At 34.4% G+C, this 21,254-nt stretch overlaps 1 protein-coding gene across 1 annotated transcript in view; it reads right to left on the bottom strand.

Moving 5' to 3' along the window:
* The window catches only part of 5PtaseI (inositol polyphosphate-5-phosphatase A), a 46,622-nt gene that overhangs the window by 16,621 nt on the left and 8,747 nt on the right, over positions 1 to 21,254 (bottom strand). Inside the window, exons 7-13 of the mRNA XM_071585660.1 lie at positions 17,472 to 17,588; positions 16,195 to 16,250; positions 14,725 to 14,809; positions 11,822 to 11,956; positions 9,556 to 9,633; positions 9,216 to 9,452; positions 4,693 to 4,758 (exon numbers count right to left, since the gene is read on the bottom strand). Of these exons, the coding sequence (XP_071441761.1) occupies positions 4,693 to 4,758; positions 9,216 to 9,452; positions 9,556 to 9,633; positions 11,822 to 11,956; positions 14,725 to 14,809; positions 16,195 to 16,250; positions 17,472 to 17,588 (774 nt within the window). The remainder of the gene's footprint in view (positions 1 to 4,692; positions 4,759 to 9,215; positions 9,453 to 9,555; positions 9,634 to 11,821; positions 11,957 to 14,724; positions 14,810 to 16,194; positions 16,251 to 17,471; positions 17,589 to 21,254) is intronic.

Raw genomic sequence — 21,254 nt, 5'->3', positions numbered from 1 at the left:
ATTACTCGAATTCACTCAGAAATTCTTTCAATCTTCCAATAATCTATCATTCCAATAATCCCTCCTATCCGTCCATTTCACCTTGTATAGACCTAAAATATCTATATTTCCTCCTTCCATCTTTCACTTTATATTCTCTAACTTTCCTGTTATCAACACTTTCCTAACTTTAAAAGTTCCTATTGTTGCTAATTTGGACTTCTTCTTCTGCATATTTTGTGCTACTGTTGTTGGTTTGGGTTTCCAAGGGTTTAGTGAGATGACAACTGCGGAAGCCATACCTCTCCTGTTGCCGGGCCGGGCTGATCGGACTGAGTCTTCCAGTTGCCAGGATTTATTTTCTCTATTCTATCCACCATAGCTATCTTGGGAATAGAGGTGGTTTCCCATTCCCTTCTTCAATAGTGTTTTTAATGTGACACCATCACACAATGGTCACCCCACTGGGGTCAGATGCCTTGGTAGCCACCTCACTGAGGAACGGATGTTGCGCGGACTACCTTTTGTCTGGCTCCTAACCTTTGACCTATCTGGCATGGAAGACCCTACCAGAAACAATAATTATTACTCCCACCAGCACAGCAACAGGGATCATCGGAATGCTTAAGCCCTTCCACAACATCAAGGTTGTAGTCTATTGGAGGGTTTCATAACTAAACTGACATAAAATTGTTCAAACAAATTATCCTCTCCTGAAATACTACCTTGATCAAAAAGTTCCCGGAATAACCACCGTGTGGCGCTCCCATCGTTCCGATTTGAGTTCTGTTTTTTTTGTTAAATTGGTACATCTGTTGTTGATATTCCCTTTAAATCTTAGTGTCATAACTTGACATTTGCAAAAGTTACGTAGCCAAGAGTACATCTATCTCTGTGTGTGTTGGCGATTTTTTACAATTGCAGAAATGGATTTAAATTTGCAACAATGAACTTGTATTAAATTTTGCGTAAAAAACGGATTTAGTGGCGCACGGACGTTGGAAATGTTGGAAAAGTGTTTCGGCAACGATTCTCTAAAAAAACGGTCGTTTACCAGTGGCACGAGCGGTTCAGAAGTGGTCGTGAGTCAATCGAAGATGATGAACGCAGTGGCAGACCATCGACATCGAAAGTCGGTGAAAAAATTGATAAAGTAAAAGAAATGTTGGTCAATAACCGCAAATTAACCATCAGAGAAATAGCGGAGGACTTGAACATTGCCTATGGATCCGCCCAAGACATTGTGGTTAATGATTTGGGTTTCCGTCGTGTAGCAGCAAAGTTGGTGCCAAAAGACCTCAATTTCATGCAAAAAAGAGACCGTGTTGACGTCGCAAAAGACATGATTTGCGAGGCTGAATCCGATCCCACATTCATCAAAAGGATCATTACTGGAGACGAGACGTGGGTTTATGAGTACGACACGCAATCCAGACATCAGGCAAGTGAATGGCATTCACCAAATGAGCCGAGACCAAAAAAACCACGTCGTTTTCAGTCAAAAAAGAAGGCAATGCTGACGGTTTTCATGGATTACAACGGTGTAGTGCATCATGAATTTTTGCCAGAAGGCCAGACAGTAAACAAAGAGTATTATTTGGGCGTTATGAGACGTTTGCGTGAAGCAATTCGCCGAAAGAGACCAGAAATGTGGGCAGAAAACTCGTGGATTTTGCACCATGATAACGCACCGTCGCACAGTGCTATCATTATTCGTAATTTTTTGACGAAAAATGCAACAAATACCATCCAACAGCCACCGAATTCACCTGATTTGGCTCCCTGTGACTTCTTTCTGTTCAATCGAGTTAAAAAACCATTACGGGGAACGCGTTTTAGCAGCCGAGAGGAAGTAATGGAAAAATCGCAGGAAGCACTGATGGACATACCGAAAACCGAATATAAAAAATGTTTCGAGGATTGGATCAAGCGCTGGCATAAGTGTGTTGCAGTCGATGGGGATTACTTTGAAGGGGACAATATAGATTTAGATGAATAAACTTGTATTTTTAATTTTCTGAATAAATTCCGGGAAATTTTTGATCAAGGTAGTATGTTATTTATTGGTGGACAACATTTTCTGCCTTTTGTCAGGAACAGACCATCAATTAAAACTATTCTAAAAAACCTAAACTCCCTTCATAAAAACATTGTTTTTGAGATGGAAAAAGGTAACTTAGGTATTGTCAATTTTCTGGACGTTTTGGCTTCTACCAGAACTGAAAGTGTCAATTTTCCATCTTGAGGAAAAAATACCCAGTATGAACCAAATCATACCCAATGACTCCTCTGACCACTATTTACGTGAACAGTGTTTCACTCATTGATACATCACCTCATCTATCGACCTCTCTTACCTCCTAACTTTAATAAGGAATTTAACATCATAGTTTCCAACACCATTTATCATTTCCATTGCCCCATGAAAGTCTGCTTTGCTCTCTTCACTCTCTGTAACCTTACTTGATCAAATCCTCAGTTTTAATTTCTACCTCATGAAAACCTAAAAGTTTCCCTACATTTTCTACCTTCACTTCAAGTTCGAGGAAATGAGCAAGCTTTATAGCTTCATTAATGTCATTTAGTGAAATATCTGTCTAATCTGCCATTTAATCCATCGTTAGACTCACTATGTTAATTAAGTGAATAGCATGGTTATCTCATCACAATATGGCTAGTGTTATTTTCTCTGCATGTCGACAAATATATGTACATTAGATAATTGCTGAGCTCATCTGACATCTTCTTTGACAGAGGCACTAATGTCATTAAGGATTAGAATCCTGAATCCCCTTAATATCCTGCCAATTACATAAGCATTTAACTAGTGTGGATTACCACTCCATGGATTACTAAGGGCTTTAAAGGAACAAGAAGCTTGCCTCAGTAGCGTAAGTGGTGAAGCACTTGTCTGGAAATCAAGGGATTCAATTTAAATCCTGATCTAAGAAAACTATTTTTTGCACAACAAAATTTCCTTCCCAGTGTGCACACAATTGAGTGACTCTGTTAAAGCTACTGACAGGAAATTTTCTGCTGTTTATTTGAATTATTTTTCAAAGTGAGTCCATGAGTTGGGGGTCAGGTGCAACTAGTAATTCACACCATTCCTTAATGTTACATAGTTATTAGTCTTTTAAAAAATTGCACGTGTAATTGCAGAAGGTTATTCTTCTAATTATATGACAGTTTTCTTAAAAACCTAATTTTAATAGCATACTTTATGATAGAGAAGTAATAACACAATTTTTTGGGATAGTTATGCAGGAGTTTATTTTAATCTTAGTCAGATAGAATGAGATATTAATAATATTTCACCTTATTAATTTAAATTTAGTTAAAAAACTCACTGTCTGCTTTTCTGGTCTTTTGATGTTATTCCTTTACTCCTTATTTCATCTCCTACAATTTTATTGTGACATTGTTAGGACATCAAAACCTTTAAGATTGCAATGTTTTATCCTGGCGTATTTTGACATGCATTACATTAACATTCATGACTTAGTACTAAATTCTATTGAATGGCTCTGGAACTTTCTTTGTAATCTAAAATTTATAAAATTTGAGCTCAGGTCCAAGCATTTTACTTACCAAGTACACACCATTTTATCAAATATTTTCATACAAAATTAAGTCAATATGCTTCAAATTTTTTCTAGAGTTTGAATAATGAAAATAAAAACTGATGTTAACATATCACTGCAGAGAATTAACCTAGTGATGGTGAGAATGCATGTTTTCTATGAGGTCATTTAATTCTTCAGAGAGGGATGAAAAAAATTATCATAAGGGGACCGAAGGAGATTATTTTTGAGCGAAGTTGAAAAGTACAGAAGAAATTGGGGAAGGATTAAGGAGGTTTGTAAAATTGAAAAAAAATGTTAGGGGAATGAATAATGAAAAAATACTAAATGATGTAGTCACCCAGAAGCTATTTTGGCTTATGCCGGTGAGCTACTTCATTTGGCTTACATTTAACTATAATCAACATTTCAAATTCTCTGTAATGCTTTCAATGATGATCTAAGACCAGTTTAGCTAGGAGAGTATGAATGAATCCTCTAAATTCCATTATTAAGCTGAAAATGGGTAATCTCAGTTGTAATGTTGATTTTTAAAAGTCAAAATGAAAATCCTTTGTAGTATGCCCATCCTAAGTTGTGAATTCCTGAATAAAATTCTAGGCCACAGAAAATGGATCAAGATTTCTTGAGGTGCCCAAACCCACAGCGATATCACCTCCATATTCTGAAATGTGCCCATTAAATGCAAACTTTGGACATTTTAATTGGATTAAGATTCCGCAACATTAATAATTTCATTGTTCTTTTGGTACTAAGTAAATAGAAAAGCAAAAATAGGTTTTCTGATAGTGAATTAAACAAAAGTTTAGAATTAGACATATTTCCATTGGCAAATGAAAACTCTTATAGGAAATCACATTTAAGGCAACTTACTCAGATTGCCTCAAACATCTAGAGAATTTATTGAATCATGATGGTTCTCAACTAATCACAGTTGTCTTTGTAGAAAGTTAAATGACCAGCTATAGAATGAGCTCTTCAACTAATGTAAAAATATTTGGTCAACCTTAAATGTCTTGAATTAAGGGACCAGAAATTATCTCAGCACTTAGTTGTTTACAAAATCTATACTTCAATTTTTATCAAAGTTGTCATTGGAATATATATTTATACTTATGATTATTCTCACCTTATGATCTCCCATGCACATACTCTTCCCAATCACTCCATATTCCAAGTAGCAGTCTTCAAATTTCTGCAAAAGATTACAAATGTTATTTTAATTTCACAGTAGAAAGTGATGTTCCAGTCAGAAATAAAAAATAGGATGCCTGATAGGACATCATAGACTTCAATAACCTGGAAAATATCCAAACTTGCTAAAATTATTTCACTATTTTTCATTGTAAAAGTTTGGTAATCTTAAAGGTCCATCTGTTACCGCATTGAAGATACTTTCTTATCTATTAATAGTTTCAGTATAATTTTTTATTTTTGAAAATAGAATGTATTATATACGAAAGAAGTCCAACACAATCATTATACCCCTGATATTCTTTCAAATAGCTACAATGTGAAACTATACGTTACATTGGGTTTTTCCTTGAATTACCCCATTACCCTACCAACTGCAAAACTATCCACAACTATCATGTGGTAGGGTGTACTAAGATAACAGCATTCAAGGAAATTTGGTGATGCAATCATCTAATAAAACAGGTGGTAATAGTAGAATGGTTGAATTAGTTTTATGATTTTTACAGCTTCAACTTTAAACTGCTTCCAGGAAAATGGATACATTTTACCTCTTGATTTCAGTTTTTTTTAGATTCTCATCATGGCCTCAAAAACATATTAAATATGTAATCAGAATGAATCCCTCTGTGGCAGCATGACATTTGTATAGCTTGCATTTTTCCAGTAGGTTGAGTGTTGCATGCTAACTTTATGCATTCCCTCATTCACATTTTTACAATTTTTCTAGTGATTATGGACCAACTTTTTTTTATTGCATTTTTTTATGAACCAGGCAACTTTTTTTAATCTTGTAGACTATAAATAATTTAGTGAGAGGAAAGATTTATAAATTTTGATATTGCAGGGGGAAATAACATGCAGCATACGACTGATATTCAAATCAGATATAAATATTAAAATTTTTTAGATAATAACAAATTGAGTAACTTCAGGCGTGATGTGGTGGAAGTCAAACACAATGAATAACAGATCAGAGCACTTTTCCACTATTTCACCAGCAGGTGTTTGAAATTAGGTGTTACTCCAAAGTTTGTGCATATCAAAACCTCTTGTTCTTCGGCAGCCGCCCTCATTCGGTGGAAAAGTGCTACGATCAGTTATTAATTTTTAGATAATAGAAGTAAATATGCACTAAAGTCAAACCTTGATCATCCTACCCAGTCCTTCCTTCTCCCTAAGAGTTGACCATGGTTATATTTACTCAAACAAAACCCCTTAACATTGGTATAGAGTATATTTCAATGAATTTTGAACACCCAGCTGTAACTCAGGCACTTATTGTTTCCCCTGCCTTTGCAAGTATTCTCCCACTCCCATCATTTCCACTTTGATCTTAATTGATGGCAGTTCAAACTGCATCCCTACAGAAAGGTCTTCTCCTCAGTTATCTACCACAGCCCATTTGTGAAAAAGAAAATTTCGACTTTAAATGGGCAGAGCTAAGAGTTGCTACCCCACCTTCTAACTTCCTGACTAATTTCAACAACTATTTTCTCTCTTTAAGGATTTCATACTTCTGGAAGATTTCAGCAGGTATCTAGGCCTTTGAGGTAGCCTTTATGAAAATGTTCAAAGTCTAAGTCCTGGGGTTTGGGAGATACCGTGATAAATCAGTGGTTATTTACATTTGCATTTATAGATAGCTCATTTGAATAACTTGGAAGAGAAATCATTTACTTGAGTGAGCTGACTTCAGCTGCGCTCGATAATGAGCAAGTTCTTCTCATCAATGACAGTGATAAGCCAAAGCTGAAGAAAGAAGGTGGTGACAGAGAGAGAACTTCCACTTCACGGAGAGGGTGTGCCAAATTGCAGTTCATGTTAAATTACAAAAATGTTTTTTAAGAGCCATTCAATGCTTCGTAGGTTAGTGAAAGGCAATACTTTTAAGTTACATAGAAGCATGAAATATTCAGCATTAAGGATAAATCACACATTATATTGAAACTGGAATCCAAAGTTTCAGCAAAATTGCTTAGTATTTTGAAATATCAACATCAACATAACATAAGAAAAGATAAAGGCTTACAAAATCCATGAATAAAATCAATCTTGGTGTAAAAAATGGATTATCTATTTGCAAAACTAAGATCTGATCGATGAAAATGTAGAGGAAGTAGTGTTCAAGTATTCATCGCCACAATGATTTACAGTGGTGACAAGCTGCAATTTTACAGCAAGCACTGGCAGGTTGTGACATTTCCAAAATAGGCATGGGGTTAGAAAAAAATGCATTAAAACTAATGAAGGAAGTGTAGCTATTTAGAAAAGTTCTAATAGAACTCTAGATAATTGCAGATCTCCTGCTTAACCAGCGCAATGCTGATGACATAGGACTCTTCTGTGGTCATTGCCCAAACAATTAGCCATCAAGAGACACACCTTCAACTAATGTCATAAAACTGTCAAAAGAAAGAATTTCTTATCTCTCCTGCATGAATTCTAATGACAATCATTACTTAAAATAAGTCTTGTAGAAAAATTTAGGCCTACCTAGCGTGCCAGTACAGATTGGTTTTACATCACTCTGAACCTGATTTCAGATGATCATGAAAATCACAAGATTACAAAAACTTAAAATTGCTCCTGATGTTGTCTAGGCCATCTTGATTCTCAACAGCACTCCCTTTCCCCCCAACTATGAAATATCACTATACTAAGAGGTAAATTAAATGTTTTACTCATCCTTACAAATAAAACAGCTGTCACAGAACCAACGAATCAGGGCATAATAATGGCTAGGGAAAGATAGTAAAGGAGGAAGTATTTTGATGAAGCGATGGCTGTGCTGGAAAACGAATAAGATGTTCAAGAGATCATCCAAGGGCAAAGAGCCCTGCAGGATATAAAAAATATTACAGCATAGCCAGCAGTTTATAAAGGGGCAAGTGCCTGTCATGGTATGAAAAACCAATGCCCATAAATAGGTGGAAGATACTTTTACTCATCACTGACATAAGCATAGACTTCCAAAACTTTAAACAACAGGATTATCTGAAGATCCTTTCATTAGCTGGGGAAAAAAGGCTAAAACAGGTGATTTGATGAAGTGGTTAGATTCTGACAAATGAGATCCTGGATATCATTCCTTTATGGAATAGAAAGTTTCAACTAATGTTTGACTCCCTGATTTAGGTGATTCATGTGATGATGACAAAGATAAAAAAGAATAAGGTAAAAAATACTCTGTAGTTAGGGATGCAGTCACTAATTGTTACAAAGTAGACTGTTAATTGCAGTAAAAATTACACTTATATGAGAAAAAGAAAAAAAATATGATTTATGCTACAGAACTAGTGCTAAGCAACTGGATGAACTCATTGCCATTATAATAAAATAATCTTGGAGTTCAATCACAAGCATTTGGAATGTTAACTTTAGTAAGCTGGTTAATATCATTTTTCCCCTGGACTGGGATTATTCCACCAACATCCACCTTATGTAGGCAGATTACTGTAAATTCTACTGCAACACCAGTTAACAATGCTGAAAATGTATACATAGTACAATAAATTGCCATCTTCACTTTTCATCTTCAAATATTTCAAAACCATTAGGTAAATAGCAACTATAATTCAATAGGTGTGACAGTTTGTGAAAATGCACTTGCCTATTTAACCTTGTTTGTACGTGTTCAATTGGGCATTACAAATATTAAAAGCTTGAAATTCTGGGCTCATTAACCCATTAAAATTCTTTCAGCTTTTGATATAATTAACAATTCATCTGAAATACAAATGCATTACGGGGAAACAGTATAAGATATGTATCCAGTATGAATTATGCACAACCATATAATACCCAATTATGCAAACACATGGACCAAATTATCCATGGAAATATCTTCCACAGCTTTGGATTCATTAATCCATACCAGTGATGCACAACCTTTGTTTAACAATGGGCCATGGCACACATTTTCTGAGCTTGTGAACCAAATTAAGGAAAATTCTAGTAAATACATATATAAATTAATTCAATTTATTTTAATGATTTTATTACATTATTGGGTACATATAGTGACTGAAATCGTCATTTTTAAGTGAATTTATCAACAAAAAAAAGATTTTTTGAATACTTTAATGCATAACAATAAGTTATACTGAGAATTTTTAAGTATAATTTATTAAAAACAAATCCACTCCAAGCAATCACTAGTCGAATAAAAGGCATGTGCACATTGGCAGTGTATTGTGCAGCACTAACACATGGAATTCCTGGAGATCCATAGTTCATTTGATTACAATCTGAAATACAATATTGCGATTGCACTGTCTCTTAATTACTTTCCTTCTTTATACTGAAATGCAATTTCTCAAATTTTGTTTCCTAGAAAGCAGCACATCATTAAGTTCTTCATTAGCTTTAACTAATCTCTCTCGATATCAATTCAAGTACTTTTCCAAATAGGGAGCCATTTCATTAAAACACTAAATGGGCAAGAGGAGTCATTACCTGATTTACAATACTTTTGGCTGAAGGACTCATCAAAACTCGATCACACCATGAGGGGCAACGAGTCTGCATGTAACGACAACCAGCACCCATGCATAGTTCTTTGGTTTCTTCATTGCCATCTCCTGTCTGAATTTCATCTTGCTCTTCCTCGAAGGGATAGCTGGGAGGGAAAGTTACAGGGAATTCAGAAATTCTTGACTTAAAATGTTCCAGCTCCAGGTCAAATTTTTTCAGCTGTTTCGAAAGATTGTGGATTCATATGAAAGGAAGAGAAAAGAAATCTTGATACTATCCATTACCAGTAGAATTCCAAAGGGTTAAAAGTATGAAAACGTACCCATTGACTATCAGCACCCAAAAATAAATTTTGGTGATTCAAATGCTTGAATTCCTTCTTTCCAAGGCTCAAGACAACCTGGAAGAGACATCGAATATCACTAAGGTTGATATTTGTTGCATTCCACAGCACACATTTTACTATAAATTACAATAAACTGGCTTCAGTGTGAAACATCAACATCTGAGACCAAACATGGTAGGCTTTCTTTCATAGTAATTAAACATTTCAGCAAACAAAACTACAAAGTGTGACCCTGTTCCATAAAACTTTAGGTTGCATGAAACAAACTTAAAGGCATAGTTATAAACAAAATAATTTCACAAGCAATAATACAGTAACAAAATGACAAATAATATATTAAATAATTCCCCAAGCTATAACAGAAAAATGGATGATAATCAAATTTTCTTCAGAGAGAGGAATAAAGAGAGACCAATAATTATTGCAGACCAATTATTTAACACTAGATTTACCTGACTATGATCACTTCTGTTTACCAGAGTGGTTACTTTGACTGCTATCACTCATGAATTTCATCTTTTTAAGATAATTAATTCCTAGATGGTAGATGTCTACTGACTGAGGGAGCTGGATTTAAATCCAAGTGACTAGACTCTCATCTTCACCCAAGCTATGTTGTTTTTCATGGTCTAGATCTTCCTGAGCAACCTCAGCAGAAAACAACAGCTAGTGACATTAGCAAGTCAAGGGGAGAGGAACTATGTCATTGTACAACTTTCTGTGTATTGAAATTTTTTGATTTACAATTAGATTCATCAGAATAAGATATTAATTAATAACTCTAGGTTGACCTCTGATTGAGTTAAACAAATTTTCAAGGGCTTACACCATGAAAGGAACGGTGATACTAGGAATTATATTTTCCAATGAAAACCATTTTAACCCCTACAGAAAATAGGGTTTTCATTTCATTAAATAAAATTAAGTATTATTGAATAGGTACTCTGGAAATTCAATTCAGAAAAATTAGAAGCAAGTCATTTCAAGCCATAGTAAATAAGTTGGAGAGTCAATTATTGATGCAATATGTCTTATTGGGCAGTTTTATTCATGGTTCTATTGTAAACATGGGCAGAGTGGGATTGGAGACAATTTAAATTTCAAATTCTTATCAATAAGGGTCACTTAATTTCTTAATACTTTCTCAAATTTTGAAAATGATTAATTTGGTTTTTTGAACTCCAGTACATCTACATCTACATAATACCCCGCAAGCCACCGCAAGGGCGTGTGGCGGGGGGGTAGTACGAGGTTGGTCTGAAAATTTTCTGACCTAACAAAGATACAGGACATTTTTTCTGAAATTTTGAGTTGGAAACTTTTCAGACCACCCATGTAAATGCATACGTTTTTAGCAACAGGTTTAATTTTTCATAGTATTATTCCTCATTCATAACAACACAAATTTCTGGGACTGCTTTATGGAAATGACAATTATTTATTTACAGGTTTAATTAATATTGAGGTACTTTTTAAATGGGGATTAGATGATTTGCCAATCAAATTGAAATTATTACTCAGTTGTGTTTTGCAGGCTTTCTGGATGTTATTCTTTGTGGTCATATAAACCCTTTTCAGCGCTGCTTGGCCTACTGGTGCTGTTTCATGCACAGAATTTTATACTAAACACCAGACAACCCACTGCTGTATAAACTCATTATTATAACAATTATAACTATTAAATTTCAATCTTACAAAGTTAAATAATTGGTTTCCATGAAAAGGGCTCCGCAAGACATTTCATGCAGTAGGTATTACAATATCAATAAATTACAAACATTATTCATGGTTCCAAAGTAATAAATATATTCTTTTTAATAAATGCAAGCAGATTATTCATGCTGTACTTTAAGCCCTTGTTCATTCCTCTTATTTAAATAGGAATGGAGATACAATGGATCTTCATTTCTACCCTCATTCATTGATAGAAAGTAAATTCATTGTTTGTAAGTAGAATAGAAAGAATATATTTGCTATATTTATATCTAAAAATGCAGATGGTTGATAAATTCCATGTGAAATTTACATCCTGCAAATTAATTTAAACAACAGAGCAAAAAGTGATATCATACACATTTGTTGAAAAATATCTGTTACAGATATAACAATAAAACAACATGTTTTTTCATCAGAAAATTATTTCAGAATTCCAAATATATCTGAGACACCTGATAAAAGGATGTTCCTATTATCCGCTGCGTGAAACATTCCTAGTCCATCTTGGGATTTAATGGCTACTCACTTGTCTCTCCTCATCTCTGTACTGTAGAGTTGTCTGGTCACTTCCATCTCTGCAGTTGCTATTATTTCCCGCATTCTCTGCCTCTCCACCCCCATTCTTCTCGACTCGCACCATGTCCAGACCCTCGGCCAGTTTCTGTGCACATCCAGAGAGAGCCTCACTTTTATTTTGCAAAAAGAAGCAAGTAAAATTGATACAAGAGAAATATTGCATACAATTACCCCTACATATATCTGGAATGTATACCAGAAAAATTTAAAGAAATGTCATTGTAAATGAGGTAAAAATGATCAATGAAAAAATAATCATTCCCAACTAGTCATTACATAAAGGCTAGGACAAAATAAAAATAGACATGTGCTATGCACCAAAGGATCTCTACAACATGGACAAATAAGTAGTTAATATTGTCTTCATCATATTAACATACACCTTAATAATACCAAAGGTCTGTTACTATAATTCTTTTGTTATATTATACTAAATATAATTTGCTCCTTTGGGACATAGTCTCCAATTTATCACATTTTTCCAAAAAATGAAACTTGATACCTATCATTACTTTCACAGTCTGTAAAATGGAGATATTTACAAATAATATTTCTATAGCTTTTTATGACATCAACAAAACCTGGTGTCAATATGATTCTTCTTGTGCTAAAATATGATTGGAGTGTGGGCATGTGAACAATGCAAATTAGAATTACCAAACCCAACACTGTAAAATTCTTCCTGTAACTGGCCTCCAAAATAGAGATACTCTAGATTCAGGTGAAACAATTAAACCAAATTTTGATGTTCTATCTAGAATATTTTTAACAAAATTAGCACAGAAAAACAATTCAATAATACTTATGTCACTCAAATCCTGTGCCTCTCTTTGAGTTCCACAAAGACAACTGAAATGTTCACCATACTTCGAGTCATTTGTCATATCCTTCCAAAAAAATTCTGTTTTATCCCCATTTTCATCACCACTGGCACATATCATTTGAATTACAGATTAGTTATACATCTTATTTTCACTATCAAGTGACAAGTTATTTTCAGATCAGCAGCCTAGGTAGTACCATCACATCATTATTTGACAAGAATGGCTTTTTCCTGCACGTGGATGCCATTACAATTACCATTGGATGGAGAGACTGAAATATAATGCATTCATTTTTCAGTTCAGTGAAAATCACATGTCTATGCTTAGTATTGACAGACTGAATTTGCTCGAGGTTAACTGCAATGAAAACCAAGTGAAAATAACTCTTGTGCATTAAATTTATACAGCCACATCACCGTGAGACCCAAAAGCACCAGCTCAAGGCATATTAGAGTGCAAAACTGATTCATTTTAGGGGATCCATAGTCAACAAATACTTTTTTTTACACCTTGGTTTTTAGGATGAAGGTTCTTCATCCTATTGGTCAAAATGCTCCTAAAGTATATGAGTAGCTGGTAGTCAAATGATGTATAGAGTGGTATGTACATGCTAAATGTGCATATCCCCAGCTGCAATCCTTCAGGGAGTGTTTACTAAATATTGTGACCACATAAGCATTCTTCAAGTCCACAGAACTTTCAGTCAGCATGTAGGATAAAATAAAGCAGTGATTACAAAAAAGGGGGAATAAATTGATACATTTGTTTCTCACTGGTAAACAAAATCACTCCACATGATAATTTGACCAAAAACATAAGGAACATAATATTAATCAATTCGAACCCTTCCATTTTTAGTATATACAATAGGATGATGATTAAAGCAAGAGTGGTGAGTGAAAAGTTTAAATGAAATGCTGAAGTACATCCAATGATGGAATTTGGAGATTCTTCTTGATATGACATCACATCAAATGGCATTCAAAGGCCAAAGTAAAATTATGAACAAATTCTACTGGTACATGATGTTTTTTTGAAAGTAATTCTTAGGAGATGACTCAATTTTATATTGCTTGAAGGTACAAGTAAGAAGTTGCAGTATGAATTATACATCAGCTGAATTACTAATTGATTTATGATTGCTTCTTTGATAAAAGAGAACAGCTTCTATTTATTTTATTTATTTATTTATTCAGTATAAGTCCGAAAACATCACATTTTGGCCTTTACATCGAACTATTAACAACGATAACAATGGTCACATTTACAAACACCCAAGCCCTAGATGGAGCGAAACTCGCCCAGGCAGGAATCGAACCCGCGACCCTTGGAATGGCAGACGAGGATGTTACCCCGCCGCCACCGGGGCCGGCAACTACTCATCTACTTCTACTCATGGCCTCAAAAGGACTTGAGGAAGTGGACAATAATTGCTTCTTAACAATTTTTGTAGCTAAATATTTTAGAATCAAGAAAGACTTTGGTTTTCCAGGTACAATAAAATTTGGCAGCATTGCATCATGAGGTACATGCCATTCATAGAGAAGGACTCTTTTTGTAGTATGTGATTCCACTGCAATGTCCGAAAATCAAACAGCAGCAATTATAAAAACAATTGCATTAAGTAAGAGTATTACTTGTTGTCTCAGGCGTAACTTTGTGGAATTTGCATAACATATTGAAATGTAATGAAATAATTGACTTTGTAAGTCCACACACTTTTGTGTGTGGAATTACAAAGTCAATTATTTCATTACATTTCAATAAGAGTATTATGATATGGACTCTCTGAGAATATGTAATACTGTTAATTGGCCCCCAAAATATCAGTCAACATCTATTTAAAAGAAATTATTTTCTAAAAGCATGCTTGTACCACAATTAAATGCATGATCATTAAGCATTATAATAAAAAATGTACGGCTCTGATATGACAAATTTACTTTTGACACCTAAACAAGATCACCAATGTATTCAATGATATGCCAAATATTTGCAAGGCATTATATCTTTACATAAAAGAACTAACCTTAACAACTCCCTGAGTATCTGTTCTGAAGTTGAAGTCCCCAAAGAGGAAGAATGGTACATTTTCATATTTATCATTTTGAAACCTGTAAAATAGAACATTATGGGAATTTTGCTGCATCTATAATGTATAACAAACAAGGATATTTAGCTTTCACTTATATACCTATTATGCTCTATGGGCTCAGCTTATTTCAATTCAATTACACAAATCACTAACACTTCCTTCCCAACTTCCACTACAGACACTTTTAGACAGTTTTAATCTTGTTATCTTAGCTTCTTCCCTGCTTCTCTGTAATCACTGGCACCTGAATCTATATAGTGTATATCCACGGCAGTTCATTCCAATATCCTTTAGGGTAAGGTACCTAAGGCTTTCCCCGGATCAATGAATGTGGTATATATGTTTATTTATCTGTATCATATTCTCTACAAAGAGTTTGAGAGCAAGGAAAGCTTATCCTGTTCCTGTACTTCCTCTGAAACAGAATTGGTTCTCACTTAAATCTTCATCAGCTTTCTTCTCCATTTTAGAGTGTATGTATAATTCTAGCCTGAATCTCTGATATTGAAAAAAATCATCCACGAATACAATTTTCACTACCTGTGTACATAAAATGAAGGCACATATGAAGAAAGAGAGTAACAAACTTTCACTAACGATTTCCATTGAGGTATTTTGTGATGGATATGCCAAGTACATAGTTAAATTCTATCCCTAGGCAAATTAACCAATTCAATTTTATCATGGTGTGGTTTAAATCTGGATGCAAATTTTTTCCATCCAAATATCTGGAATTACAATAAGCCAAGGGAAATGTTCCTTTAGTGCCTGCAAACATTCTCTTTTTTGGCCTCACAGCCGAGTAGACAATGTGTTCAAAAGCATTGCCATGCTACCTACATGAATGATATTGCCATTTGTCATGTTACTTCATCACAATTTCCTCAAGTAACTGATATGTACTGTTGATTTTTCACTTCATATTGAAAAAAAATAGTTTATTATGGTTTGACTTCGATACTTCTCCCAGATTTTTTTTCAAGATTGCACTTCAATTATCATTGAAACATTGAAATGCCATCAGTTAATAAAATTTCTAATAAACCAGCCTCATCATTTCCTCACATGACCAATATAAAAAACATTCGAGCTTTGAAAGGCCATATTCTCATAGAGTCAGTATGAAAAAATTATTTTTTGATATCATGTAATCTTACTATGATTTTAAATGAATGGTATAAACAGAAGTTGAAAATTTGGTGATAACATTTTGAGAAACTAATTGGCAGAGTACAAAACCTGCTACCACTATATCAAATACAATTATTCAATTTTAATTAAAGGGTTAAGGAAAATTAAGTCAACATTTGGATTCAGGGCATGGAAATTAACATGAAAAAGCTCATTTTATTCAGTAAAGAAATATCTTAATTGTCAATAGTATCTACAAGGACTACAACTTACCTGTCTAGAGTATACTCCAGAGCTCTACGCCTGTTCTTACTGTATGCAGATGGAAACTAGAAAGAGAAAGCCATGTTGTTTTTTGAGGAATAAAAGTTTCTTGCAAAGATTTTTGAAGCAAGGATAAAGGGAACAATTTGAATATTTGTACCAAGAAAAGGAAACATATTTAATTTAAGCAGAGGAGAATAGAAACCTAAATACTAAGTTATTCCACACAATACTCATTATGAAACAACTCAGATTTCTGCATAAAATATCATCAGGTGAAAATATGAAGACTTGTACAAGTATATATATAATCAGAGAAATGGGGAGGTGGGGAAGGGACACAGTAAGGAGAGGAGCATGGAAAAGGGAATAGGAGGTTGGAGGGAATGACTCCCCATGATGAGTACTTAGCTAAAAAAAATGGGCGAAAAGAGGGGAGTAGAAAGCATACAAAAATTTGTCCACAATGTCATGATTAGAACTATTCTGAGGTATCCAGTCTTAGTTCTTTACTTGCAAAGTATATGAACTCAACATGGAAATCACTCCTGTGTCCTTTTTTAATGAGATGCTTGGCAAAGAGGGTAGGTAGTAATATACAAGCACTATATATAGTTGTTAGAATTAGAATTATTTGTTAGAAGACTAGAATTTCATGTCAAACTAATGTCACTGCCTATAGTGCAATGTAGCAAGTGATTAAGATAATACATTGCCCTAATTAATGAATAGATACCTGGGAAATTATTATAGGTTACATAGAGAAGCTTATACACCCATTTATATGACACTGTATCTTGTATGATGGTCCAATTGTATTTGATCTCTTGGGAAAATGAAAAATATTATTATCTTAATTCATTTAGGGAATCACTATGTTGTCATTGACATATAATTGTGCTTGCAAACAGGTCTATCATTGCCAGACAAGTGTTGTTTCCTCAGGTCACTGAGGAGTGAATATAAAATCATCTTCAGAGCCAGGGAGATACCACCATATATTGTTTTACAATTTGTTTACTATACAATTTGTTTATTTATCTTTTAAGACAAAATTTATTGTTGCGTACTTACTGAGAACCTCAAAAATTTGTCAATAAATTAGTTTTGGTAAACTTATGTATTTGAAATGACTAATAAATCAGACAACAAAAGATTGAACAAAATCAAAAAAGGAAATGCCCAAATTTCAGAAGAAGAAAAATCATAACAGTTGCTAAAAATAAGTAATCAAGTATTTATCTTTAATTGTATGTACCCATCTTCACCCAGGAAATGTATCTTACCGATTCCATTGCCACAAAGTTGGAGGCATCATGAAAGAGATGAATATTGATGAGATCAAAAACAGTTCCATTAAGGATCCATCTTGTCCTGAGAAACCCTTTACGTGACCACTTCAGCTGAAAAAACACAAGCATATTATTGGAATTTTTCATGAAAATAAAATAGCTATAATTACATAAGAATTAAAATTTTGAGGATCCTCAGAAATCAGTTTTATTTCTTTCTCTTGGGGCAATTACAAACTAGAGGTTATAGTCACTCTGCCATGCAGTTTTATACTGCCCTGAAACGATGAAACTCTGCCTGCTGCGATTACAAGTAAAAGGTCAGAGTCTTACCACCAGTCATTGTGATCATATTAGGGGTTAGTTTTATACATAGTAACAGCTAGTTTCATATATGTATATGAAAATTATTACGCTCATATGGCCCAAAAATGATAAGAGCCAACATCGAGCCTTGAATTGGCAGATGAAATGGTATGCGGGAACTTTTCATGAAATAAGCATACACATACTTATAATTCATCCAGTAAAAATAATTGACATGGCAACAAATACCAAACCATTTGTTGTTGTTTAACAACAAAAATTGTTTGTTAACAGACACAGTGGAGAAGACAGCATTGACTTCTTAGAAGAGAAAATATAGACAAACATTCATTTTAAGACGAAATAACCATACATGGTAAGGTGAACTATTACCCGGAGGCATTAATGGTCACTTATATGGCTGACCATATGAATGTCACCTAAAGGAAATTCTCTGGGGAAAATAGCACGTGCTATTGAAGCTTACATACTTACATGATCCGCTGAAGTACATAAATCAATGAAGAAAACAATGAAAAGAGGGTTCAAGACAGATACCTACAAAATAAATGAGCCTACTACAAGACAAAAAAATTATATGGACACGACTTGTCCTTATGATTTGTTTATCTAGCCATTGCATAACTTCGAACCAATATGAGAGGATGACAGGAAATATAACAGTAAATTTTTCATCCATGCTGAAAGCATATATCATGGATTTTTATATATCATCCCAAGGGGAGACTGTATTTTGTACACATCTTTTGATTGATGTTGAAGGTTGGTGAGTATAAGAAAGGAAATGCCAACTGCAGCATACCAATTTGAAGAATTAATTGTACTTTACTAATTGGTCATTATAGTTGATTAATAACATAAACATGAAAGGGTAATTTGAAGGTTCTCAGAATCACTACTAGATGTCAGTGCTAGTGAAATGAAATTCTCATTTAGTAAAAGGTAATTCTTCATGAGAAAATACATAATGTATCAGTGCTCTAGGAAGAGATCTGTGGTTTGGATGCCTCTCTGTTGTTGTTCCCATTTAACGATTTGTGAATTTGGACTAAATTGAGATTTGAGGATTGATTAAATACTTTGTAAAGAAAAGTATGAAAGCAAGGGAAATTCATGCCGTCTTTCAGAGCACTCTTGGGGACTCTGCTCCTTCACATTCAACCGTTGTCAAGTGGAATTTGTTTGGTCTTGATAGTTCAGATGATGATGCTCAAAAAGGTTGGCCAAAATGCACCAGTACCCCAGAAATTATTGCAAAAGTGCATGAAACAGTCATGAAGAATTATTAACTGAGAGTGCAAGATATCGCAGAAGCTGTAGAAATGTTATCTGAATGGGCATATCACATTTTAAAAGGTGAATTGGATATGCGAAAACTATCTGCTAGATGGGTGCTGCAACTCTTTGAGGCAAGATCAGACATGCATCAGAATGTAAATTTCCAAGCAACGTTTGACCAGTTTTAAGAGCAATCAACAAAATTTTCTGCGCCAGTTCGTGACCACAGATGAAACTTGGGTCCACTTCTATACCCGAGAGACAAAACAGCAGTCCAAGCAGTAGAAACATTGTTTTTTTAAACAAAATTCACCACCACCAAAGAAAGGAAATGTAATATGGTCAGCCAGAAAGATGGCTTCAGTTTCCTGGGATGCAAAAAGGATTATGCTGAGAGATTATCTTCCCACTGGTTGAATAATTGCTTGACAATAGTACACTAACCCCCTCGACCAACTGCAGCAAAAGATACACGAAAAAAGGCCAGGTTTGGCAAGGAAGTCATCTTTCATTGAGACAACCAATATATGCCCACACACAAGTGTCATTGCCATGGCAAAAATACGTGAACTATGATACAAATTATTTTAATTGTTACCAGACCTGCCTTATATGCCTGATTTGGCTCCATCAGATTTCCATCTCTTCCTCAAGCACAAAATTTTCCTTATGGACAGAGATTCTCTTCAAACAAAGAACTAACAGCTGAAGTAGATGGGTATTTTGCAGGCCTGAAGGAATCTAATGTTTGAGATAGGATCAGGATATTGAAACTATGCAGGACGAAGTGTATTAGTGTACAGGAAGACTAAATTGAAAAATAAAAAAAAATTCAAGGAGGTAAGTCATTTATTTCTATTCCATTCCGAGAACTTTTCAAATTGCCCACATAATTAAAGTAGCTCTGGATAAACAATGGTATTTCACAAAGAATGCCAAAAGAATAAATGATAAAATTTGGCAACTCAGGGTGCAAAAAACATGAATAAATACCCAACAAATCACATACAGGAACAAACGTTTCACAAATTCTTCATTACTTATTTCAAAGAGGTTACTTGCATCCCACAAGCATAAGTATGCCCTTCCATGGATTTATTCTATACATAAACGATTTCTTTCACGTATTACTTCTCTGATTTTTCACAAAGGATGAATGCAAATGAATGTGAAGCATTTATAATAAAAAATTGAAGAGTTCAGAGTTGAAATGAACTAAATACAGGGTGCGGCAACATAGCTTCCTTTTTTGAAAGTGTTTGAAAAAAGGAAGTTATGTTGCCGCACCCAGTGTATGGCACATAAAATAAAGAGGTATCACTATACAAAATAATTAATTAAATTGTATTGATAAAATAGAGAAGTTTGGTCTAGTTCTTACGAGATATTTTTGAAGAAAATATAAAAGATATTGCTAATTCCCCTTCACCTGTTTTTACCAAACTGATAAGCAAAATAACAGCATTTACCACACTCCTACTATCACATTCAATGGTTTTAATGCTTCTTGTGGCGACCACCAACATAAACAAACTGCTGCCATATTGAAAATGTAGCCTGACAGAGTTTCAAAGGCAGGGTACCAGGCCATGGTATAACTCAGACCCCTTAGTGTGGTATTATTCCATCTGAAACACATTCGTAATTGTATTGGATGGTGTCTCATTTCCAGTGGTATGACATTGACTGATTGAGTCTCTCTGCCTTTCACATCGCTCCGGGCTGTAAGACTCATTTAGGATGGTATTGTACCACAGACAGATAAACTCCACAGGTGGTAAGCAGTTCATAATAGCCCCCTATGAGTACATTCTAGAGTAGTTTACTAAAGTAAATAAAATGTACTGTTCCAATGGCAATGACTTTGCTCATCTTGAGTTTTCATCTTATTTTCAGGGCAGGTCAAAATTAAATATCGGTAGTCAAAAAAATTTGTATAGTAGCTTGGCATATTATCTGCCATTTCCAGGGATCAAATTTTTCCAAAGACACTGCGGGTGTAAAAATTATTCGCCTTGACTCAAGGCGAATGATTTTTAAACTCTGAAATTGTTGCATTGCATCAAATTTTTCTTGTACCTGGTATCACACCAGTTTGATTAAAAGTGATCACACCATCCCAAGATGCCTTAAGCAAAGGCATTCAACAATATGTATCATCCTCCTGTCATA

The sequence above is a fragment of the Hetaerina americana genome, unplaced genomic scaffold (assembly GCF_022747635.1).
Source record: "Hetaerina americana unplaced genomic scaffold, ioHetAmer1.1.p SCAF_2, whole genome shotgun sequence".
Classification (NCBI taxonomy): Eukaryota; Metazoa; Arthropoda; class Insecta; order Odonata; family Calopterygidae; genus Hetaerina; species Hetaerina americana.
The sequence above is the reverse complement of the archived record's forward strand: the minus strand, read 5'-3'. Positions and strand labels throughout refer to the sequence as shown.